The following is a 9,801-nucleotide window of genomic DNA, read 5'->3' on the forward strand; positions in this document are numbered from 1 at the left end:
GGTCATCTTTTTTCGAGAAACTAATAATGCCATCAACTGCATTACTCTATCTTCTTTTGTTTTCGAGTTATAGGACAAAATTAAAATTTCAACTTTGGTCATTATCTCCGTTTCTGTTTAAGCTAGGATGTTGAAATGAAAACATTATACATTATTACATTTTTGATAGTAATCCAGTGGCTTACTTTGATTTTTTCCAGCAGGTATATTTGCTGAGCTATAACATAGATGTATTTTTTCTTATGAAAACAGTATTTTAAAATGACTTAGAAAGGCTGAGGGTGATGAATAATAATTTCTAAAACGGTAAAAAAATGGCGATTCTTTCTAAGTCATTTTAAACTACTGTTTTTATAAGAAAAAACCCAACTTTATGTTATAGCTCAGCAAATAAACCTGTAGGAAAAAATCATAGTACACCACTGGATTGCTATAAAAAAAGTGTCTGTATAATGTCTTTATTTCAACATCCTAGCACAAACAGAAACGGAGATAATGACCAAAGTTGAAATCGCCCAAATTTAAATTTTGATCTATAACTCAAAAACAAAAGAAGATAGAGGAATGCAGTTGATGGCATTATTAGTTTCTCGAAAAAAGACGACATGAATGATACATTAATTTTTCTCTATCTCGTTGGGTAAAAAAGTTGTAGTTCAGGTATCACCAATTTTGCCCACCCTGTCCAGGGTGGGTTACGTGGTTACGTTCTTTGTCCAGAGTGCTGTCTATTAATACATACCACAGATTACAGAGTAGATACATACATAAATACATAATATGAAAGAAGTCGTATTCCAGGTCCGTCCTCAAAAGAAATACAAAATAATGATGATCAGGTTTAGAGACTAAACAAACAACACTCTGTATAGCAATATTTGGTAAATTCATTTACGAATTTGGAAAGATCAGGAAAAAATAAGTGAGACTAAATGTATTTGGTTTTTCTGCATACACCTTTTCCACTTGTTTGACTCAAACAGTTTGAGTCAAATATAGATGAATTTGATAGCAAATTCCTCAAAAACTTCTTTCCCAGCTTGAACTATCAGCTATTTATTATTTTCCTAATTTGTGTATCCCAACCTCAATGAAAAACTAGAGAGCATGTCCGTATTTAGGACAAATTTGTAATTAGCAATTACTAATTGTATGCGTGAATTAATTATCACACAATTATTGGCCACATTTGAAGAAAAATATGGAAATGATGAAAACTACTCATTGAAAAAAATTAAGGGGACTTTATTGTAAACAAAAATAACGACATTTCAAAATTTGAAGGCTAAAATTCTAATCATTTTTATAGTTACTTTGAGTTCGATATCCCATATTGTTGTAATTATAAACCTAAAGTTTATTATGTAGTGAATTAATGGTTCAGGCTGCGCTATTTTATGATAATTTTAGCGAAAATGGATCAGAAAATGATCATACTCTAGCTAAAAAAGTAAATAGACGTGGATAAAAAATCTAGTTTTTTTATTCTCTATTATGTTTAACCTTCAAAATGTAGATTTCTTCCAAGGTTATTTTCGTTTAATGAAGTTATACTTTCTATGGAATTACTCTCATTCTCCATTTTTTCTTCGATGTAGTACAATGAACAATTGTTATATGATAAAATTTGTTTGCCGATAAAGAGTGTTTGGGAATCAGTTATAGATAATAGTAATTGGTTCCAATGACGGACATGTCCTCTAGTTTGAGAATTGGGAAAATGAAAGAAAGTTGATGTTTTTATGGAATAACTCTGGAAAAGTACCAATATATCATCCTGTATAATTGAATCCACCATAAAGCTATTTATTCTTATGATATACCTACTTTATTACCAATTTTAAAACCTTCATTCTTTTCCAGATATGAAGTAGAACAACGGATGGAAAAATGGCCGCCACACCCGGCCAAATCATAGCAGCGGCAGCCCGCTGGTCCGACGAGGGATACTACATACAGGAGTTCGTGGCGAAGAACAACCTTCCCGCCATAGTGAAAATAATAAAGGGCCAATACAGCGGCCTTGGGGTACCCACTCTGCCAAGTCCGGGCCTTCAGTCGATCGCTCTTCTCGTTTCCGTCGGCAAAAGACAAAAAATACTAGCGCAGGCGGTGAAAATCAAAGAAGGAAAACGATTAGTGAGTGTCGGTCCTAGATTAGTGATTCCAGATAGTTATTCCGGATATTTTGAACTTTTGAGTGAAGAAGGTAGGGCGGTTCGATGCATCGACAGCGTTTCCGAATTGTCCAGACGAAGAGCCGAAGGAGGCTGCCTGGTCAGGGAGACCATAAGGGCGGTACAAGCCAAAATAGATCCTCAAAGTGGATCGGTTAGTCCAGAAGGTGCCAGAACTATTCCTGCGGGTGAAATACTAGTCCCATTCGGAGAGATCAGTCTACCAGGTAAGGATTTTCATCCTCATCATGTCCGGAAATGCTTAGTTTCCGAGATACAGGGAGTTACATATTTTCCAGTAAATAATAAATTCGATATATTTGAAGACTTTACTGTTGTATACTAGCTGGAGGCGGCCATTTTCAACAATTCTTGTTATTTTAAAAGCTTTTTGATATAATAAAATTGTTGGATTGCTCTACCCGAGTATTTTTTTGAGTAACAAACAACATTTTTTTACTCAAAAATGATGCATCCTGGAGAAAGAACGCAGAGTCTCCTTTTGTTCTAAATTGAATAAGAATTGTAAAAATTAATTTAATTTTGGAAAAAGGCACTGGCGTAGGTACTATTTTTTTCTTAAAAAATATGAAAATCAGTGTCAGCCCCTGCACACCATTGTAGTTGCTGAATACGGAGTACCTATCCAACGTTAAATAATCACCTTAATGAGGTATCCATTTTGACCAAATCTCCTTAAAAAATCTGAGGCGGTTTCGAAAATATCGTGGAAATCGTAATTTATGTGGAATACATTCAATTCCCTGTATCTTGGGAACGAAGCATTTCCGGACAAAGGCCTTAAATACCTTTCCGATTGCCAAAATATCTCAGAGATCAATATCATGAATGAAAGACTGATAACGCCTTCTTAATTGGAGGCAATGAACTAATAAGAATTAATTCAGATGCATACCACACGCTGATATGAAAATCAACAAGTGTCACGATCTGAATCGAACAAGCCAATTTGTAATCGTAAGGACAGCAAAAGGGATAACGTTCCATCGAAGAGGAAGAGATGCTGACCATGGTTTCGGTCTCATTTGACCTCGTCAGAGCAACACAACCCCAATTAGGGTCTGTCAATTCCAAGCGTTTTCCATCGGAGAGGAGGAGAGTTGTGTTGCTCTGTCGAGGTCAAATGAGACCAAAACTATGATCTGCATCTGCTCTTCTTCGGTGGAAAGTTCTCCCTTTCGTTCTCCTGACTATGACAAATTGGCTAGTTCAATTCAGATCGTAACACTTGTTGATATTTGTATCAGTGGGTGATATGCTTCTGAATTAATTCTTGTGAGTATCATGAACGTTTTCGCAATGTTCATTAAACCCTGTTTAATCTCGAGCGAAGAAATTCAACGATCTGAGAAAAAATGTGCCTTTAAACTTAAAACAGATTTTACAATGTTCCCAAAAATGAGTTTTTAAACCACGACACGTGTTTCGCTATCACAATAACATCTTCAGGTGGGCGACGGTAAACTGAATTATTTGGAAAAGAACGAAATATATAAGTTGGCATTTAACTCTACTACTAAAAATCTAGAGAGGTAATGATAATTTCCGGAACATTTGGAGACAGGTACAAATTGGACTAGAGCTGGTAATAGTAATTTTCGGAAACATTCAGAGTTATTTACGGGACATGTTCCGAAAATTACCATTACCAGCTCTAGTCCGATTTGTATCTATACAAAATTGCACCGAATGTTCTGAAAACTATCATTAGCTCCTCTAGTTTTTTAGGAGTAGAGTTAAGAGGGATCTACACCTTTTAAGTGGTCAGTTCAAAAAGAGAAAATGAATATCTTACGTCAGAAACAACTAATTTATATGGGGTTTTCATTATAATTCAATTCAATCAGTTCGTCACCTCGGAAAGTCGAAAAATTTTCCATTCGTCAAACGGAAAAAAAAATTTTCATTGAAGAAAAAATATAATTCATTCACGATATTAACTTTCCGAAGTGCAATTATCTCTTCTATGAATTTCCACGTGAACAAATTCCTCGAAAAGTCTCGCCATTGGCTACAATTCGTATCCTGGTGAAATCCCCCCTGAAGATGCTATTGTGATATACATTTTTTCGAACTAATCACCTGGTTAATGAAGCGCTGTAAACTCTTTCTATTGAAGGGATGAACTGGCCAGTCCGCTTTCCAGACACGAATTGCATCGAGCATGTCTAGACAGAGATGTTTAGGCATCTGTCCTCTGTAAAACAACCGATTAACAATCTAGAGCAGCTTTCTGCACTTTGGTGAATATTTGGACAAAATTGTCGTAAAATTTCATAAATTGTCTCATCGAAAGCATGCCTCGAAGTATAGAATACTTGAGACGAACTCCTTGGATACCTACCAACTAAGTCCTAGCGTTATCGAGACTGTTATTCAAATTGAAATTCTCTCATATTTCCAATACAATAAATTATCTATGAAACTTTTCGATCTTTTTTCTTTTCTGAAAAAAATAAATATGTTAACTAAAGATACACTGGTATCTGATCAAAATAACATCTTGAAGCAAAATATTCCTGAAATAAATTGATGGTAGGTCAGTGATCCCTATCAATTATTGAGCAGTGTATTTCTTGCGATCATACAGAATGAATTACGACTTCATTAATGTTTCTGCAGAAACATGCAATACCAACCTTACAGAAATTTTAACTATTGAGTAATTCACTCATGAAATGAAAAAACTAAGACTGCCACTTATTCGATGCCTGAGCAGACCGTATGATAAGACCAAAGTTAAATGGCATTTTCGTTATCGAATTATTGCCCATATCTTCGCATCTATTTACACTCATATTCATATTAGTTTCTTAAAATTATTGATGTATTTCTTCCAGGTTCCAAGAACCGTTATCTCAAGTGCCTTGATCCAAAAGGAGATACTCTGCTGCTCGGATTGGAACAGAGGGGCAAGTTCTCCATTTTAGCTCGGGAGGATAATATCAGTGGCGTACACACGGTAAAAAATTTGCTTAGTAAACGGTTGCCACTTACTGTTAGGTTGGTACATGGTACAGCACCAAGAGGAATCAAGAGTCCAAGCCAGTTTGTGCCAGAAATAAGACTTTTATCTATCGTCGAAGAAGAACACATATTTGCAGTGCCCCTCCAGAAGGATGATCAGAATGTAGTAGCTCTACCTTTGATAGCACCATTGAAGTTACTTAAGACTAAAAATGAAGAAATATTGAAAGGTAGGTTATAATTTCTTACACGTAAAGTTAGTTATTCCAACCAGGTTCTGTGGTACCTACCACAATTAACTAGAAATCTGAAAAATTGTTTTGTTTTCCCAAATCCTTGTTTTTTCGGAGAATTAGCAGGATTTTCGGCATGAGTTAGTATACGTGTAGCGCAATTTTTCGCACGATACAATGTTTTCATTATAAAAAGAACGGGTCAATTTTTCTTCAATTTCGCGATTTCTCAAGAAATTTTCGTGGAAATATTCACCGCACAAGTCACTAAGTCAGCACAAATGTAGCACGAAATTTTCCACACATTTTCAAGAAGTTAAATATAATATATATAATAATATGATTGATTGATTAGCGTTACCCGTCAACCAAATTCTTTATGAAATATCCTTAAAAACCACATATCTATAGGAGGTATGTATCGGGTGAAAAATAACATTTCAATGTACCTAAATGGGGTGTGATTCCCTCTTAAAATATAAATTCATTTGTCTCAAATTTGACGTAAAGATAGTGTTGAAAGAATGGGGAATTCTCCTCAATTTGGATTATCACTGCATATGCAAGTTTGAACTGAATAATTGTGAGTTTCATTCATGTTTTTTTCAAATTCCCCGCGGAAACTATTCAAAATCATCCTTCAAATATGGGGTTTTAAAATTTAAATCACTTGGTTCTGAGTTTACGATTTGGCAACAGCGTCTACAAGACAATGAAAAGAGCAATGTCCGATCAGCTTGTTTATAAAATAACAGCTGTTGATCTACAGGCGCGTACTTACTGGCGAGCTTCAACTGCAACCGGTCATGAAAATCCCATAAAATTTTACGACCTTCCTCGTTCGTCGCAGACTTCATAGACAGCCATCTTTGTCTATCTCATCAATATAATGCATTTGTTGTCCTTTATTATCAAGGCATATTTCAGTCGATGTTGCCAGCTTGTGCAATTCTCACAAAACGCTTTAAACTTCAAATACCCGATTTTATTTTTCATTTTTAAGTGCTTCGAATAATTTTTTTTTGGGAAACGGTTGAAATGGTTATTTCAAAATGTGACGCTTCAAAGATATTTCATAAAAAATACATCATTTTCGTCAGAAGGAGTATTCCCTATTGTTATAACTTCACGAAGAATCAACTTTTTCGTGTTCAAACACAAGTCTCAGTTAGAGTCAATGCCCCGAGAATCATTCTGATCAACTCAAACAACAAAGTAGAATCTAGAAAACATTGCCTGAAGATAGTATAATTTTAAACTCTGTAACTTTTATCAATTGGAAGTTATAACAATTCATTAAAGAAGAACTTAAAGTCGAATAAGAGACACATGGCTCAACTTGACCAAGACGAGAATATTTAACTTGAATTGATCCCGAGCATTTATCATGATCAACGAATCTTCAGAAAAAAAATCTCATTCGGTTCTCTTAATAGTTTAAGTGGACACTTTGCCTGAAACATCCTGACGACCCTAAATACAGATTCCTTCAACGGTGGCTTGGTGTTCCACATCTACATTTGGGGATCATATTTGATCCCCATAGTATTCTATTGAATACTAATTTTTTTTTAATTATCCAATCTCTGAAGCTCGACAAAATAAAAATATTGTCGATCATCACACATAGCGTTCAGTTTCCACTGGGCTAGTCCAACTAAACTTTAAGGTAACCTTTAGTCTCTCAACAGTCTAAATATCTCCTACTTTTCTCGCCTGTCTGACTCACAAAAGTTCATATTCTACCCTGGTTTCCTTGTCGTAGGGGCTTAGCGATTTCCGAGTCGATTTCTTTACGGAGTAGACGGACACCAACTTTAAATTATGATTAATTTGGTAGTTTTTCATCGATAGTTCAAGACATCATTAAAGCATTATGTCTTTCTTTCAGGAATGGTTGAGTACAATAGACTGGTAGAGAGAGTGACGAAATTAGCAACAGAAGTTTGCGATCGGATTCAAACGATAGAGGGCAAACTCGGGGAAAGCAAGAAACTCCCTCCAACACATCCGCCCGATACAAGAAATGGCTTTTTGCTACGCCGCAGTGCCTCATCTGATTCAACGAACCATAAACCGAAACATTCTCACAGGAGGGATGAAAATTTTGTGCCCATTTCCAAAAACTACGACGAGATCGATCAGATTTACGATTATGTCAGAGGGGTTGCACCTTTACCAAAAAACATTCGTTCGCCTTATTCAGAACCAAGTCCCTCGTCCATTTCACACAGTTCAGCACCTTCGAACATCCACTCCACGTCAGATGTTAAGCCTGAACCACCACCAATAGATACAATTCCGACTAAAAAATTACACGCGGAAAAACGAAACAGGAAAACATCAGCTTTCCAAGAAGCTCCTACTAAAGTGGTTCCTTGTATCGAAAAGACTCCTCCAGGATTGCCGAAGCTCTTTGTGAAAAACGGACAGTCGCAACGAGTGAGGTTACTTAGGCAGAAAAGTGCATCCCCCATCAAAGAAACTGCTCCAACGAGCCGCTCGAAGACAGGTTCGCCCTTGTTCAGTATCAGATACAAGTCTTTGAACAATCTTCAAGTGATGGAGCTTGATGGTACATTAGATTCCAGCAATTCTGGAAATGATTCCGGTGGTGTTGTGAAACAGCCCGAGAAGCGATCAAGAAAACTATCGAGACCCAGGAGTTTGACGAATCTCATCTGGGAAGTTAAAGAATACCCTGATATCACAGTGCCAGTCATAGAAAAATCGAAGAAAGTTCAAGCAGCTGCCATAATATCGAAGAATAAGCATTCTAAGTATACCATCAATAGTCAACGTCGTGGTACTCTTTATTTATGAATTAGTAATGTTGAGGGGGAGAATTCAATCCTTCATTTCGAATACAGAGGAGAGAATATAATCGGCAATGTAGCTAATTCTTTGTAGTTCATCTTCGAAGCTGAGTTAATATTATATATTTATAACCACCAGGAAAAAAAGGAACTTTCAACAGTTTCACTAGAATTGAAGTTTAAATTTTTATTTCAAGATAATTCTAACCTGAAAATAAAATAAAAATGTAACGAGTTTATGACCCAATCGAAGTTTCTAGTCGCCAAAATCATCACCAAATGGAATTCAGTGTCTAACCTGCATATACTTTCTCAGTAAAGAAGAAAAAAGTATCATTCAAACATCTTTTGACATCATGTTTGGAAAAATTAAAGATTTCCTGGCTCCACAAGTTACCTGTTTTTGTTTACATGTTTATCATCCGAACAAATACAATGAAAGTAAATTTTGAATTTTTCAAAGCTTCAACTCTTTCATTACTCGATTATGCAAACATTAGTTTGTTTTAATAGGGAAATTATCAAACAGGTTTTTGTTTTAATTAGCTTTCTATAATGAACAAGGTATAAATCTTACTTTTTAAACTTTCTAATACATTCTCTGATAAAATATCAAAATCATCATTTTTTCATTGAGAAAATACTGAGAAGCTAATGCAGATAGATAAAAGAAAAAAGTAAAATAAAATCCTAAAACGTAAGTGAACGTTAAAATTTATCAAGATGATGTTTTTGAATTTCGCAATTTCTTAACTATATATCTATCATTGTGCAATGTAAGCCAATATAAACAAAAATATAGAATATATTGTATCCTACTTTATTTTTCAATTTCGAAGGATACCTGATCTAAGACCATATCATGTTCTAAATTTTCGAATAATTTTCAATGTGCCTTTTGAAAGACTAAAAATTGTGTTAGTATCGCGTACATTATTTATACATAAAAACTTTTCGTGTCGCATATAGACTCCCCCCCAATAAGCTTGTGATTTTTATCATAGTATAATAATAGCATGCCTTCCATTTTTTTAAATTTGTGATTTTTTTAGTTTAAGTTCATTTTGATAAAACGTATTGTGATAATGTTTTTGCGAGAGAGTATTTTTTCGAAACTTTTCTACCATATATAGGTAGAATGTTATTTGCATAGAAAATATTTCCAAGAATCTGCAGATATTATTTCGATATATAGTAGTTATTCTTTAATATTGTATGGATGCTAAAAGTTATGTTCTAGTACTTATCAACACTTTTGGTCGAATATAATAAAGTGCTATTTTCTTCTGTGGTATCTTTTACATATGCACGAACTTAGTTTCAGTGTTAACCCCAATACCTAATAGAGGCGCTGTACGGGTTTTCTTCGGAGTTCTCGATCGCCAGCTATTCTTTTGGGAGAAAATAACAAACTTACCCACCAGGGTAAGTCAGCAGGCTTCTTGTCCTGTTCTCTAGGGCTTTTGCGATATCTATTGAAGGTCAGAATAGTGAAATCTACCGATTTACAGGAATATAAACTAGTACAGCACTATAGATGGAAATAACAAAAATTTTTCTACGCGCAGTTAAAAGATTCTCCGAGTA

General features: G+C 35.1%; 1 protein-coding gene across 2 annotated transcripts in view; it reads left to right on the top strand.

Annotated features, from left to right (window-relative positions):
* Window positions 1–9,501, top strand: part of LOC123307282 — a 48,461-nt gene extending 38,960 nt beyond the window's left edge. For both annotated transcript variants that reach the window (XM_044889523.1, XM_044889522.1), the window contains 3 exons: window positions 1,864–2,404; window positions 5,039–5,395; window positions 7,290–9,501. In XM_044889523.1, coding sequence (XP_044745458.1) covers window positions 1,891–2,404; window positions 5,039–5,395; window positions 7,290–8,221 — 1,803 coding nt within the window. In that variant the 5' untranslated portion in view covers window positions 1,864–1,890 and the 3' untranslated portion in view covers window positions 8,222–9,501. The remainder of the gene's footprint in view (window positions 1–1,863; window positions 2,405–5,038; window positions 5,396–7,289) is intronic.
* The last annotated feature ends 300 nt before the right edge of the window (window positions 9,502–9,801 follow it).

The sequence above is a fragment of the Coccinella septempunctata genome, chromosome 2, assembly GCF_907165205.1.
Source record: "Coccinella septempunctata chromosome 2, icCocSept1.1, whole genome shotgun sequence".
In the NCBI taxonomy this organism is placed as follows: domain Eukaryota; kingdom Metazoa; phylum Arthropoda; class Insecta; order Coleoptera; family Coccinellidae; genus Coccinella; species Coccinella septempunctata.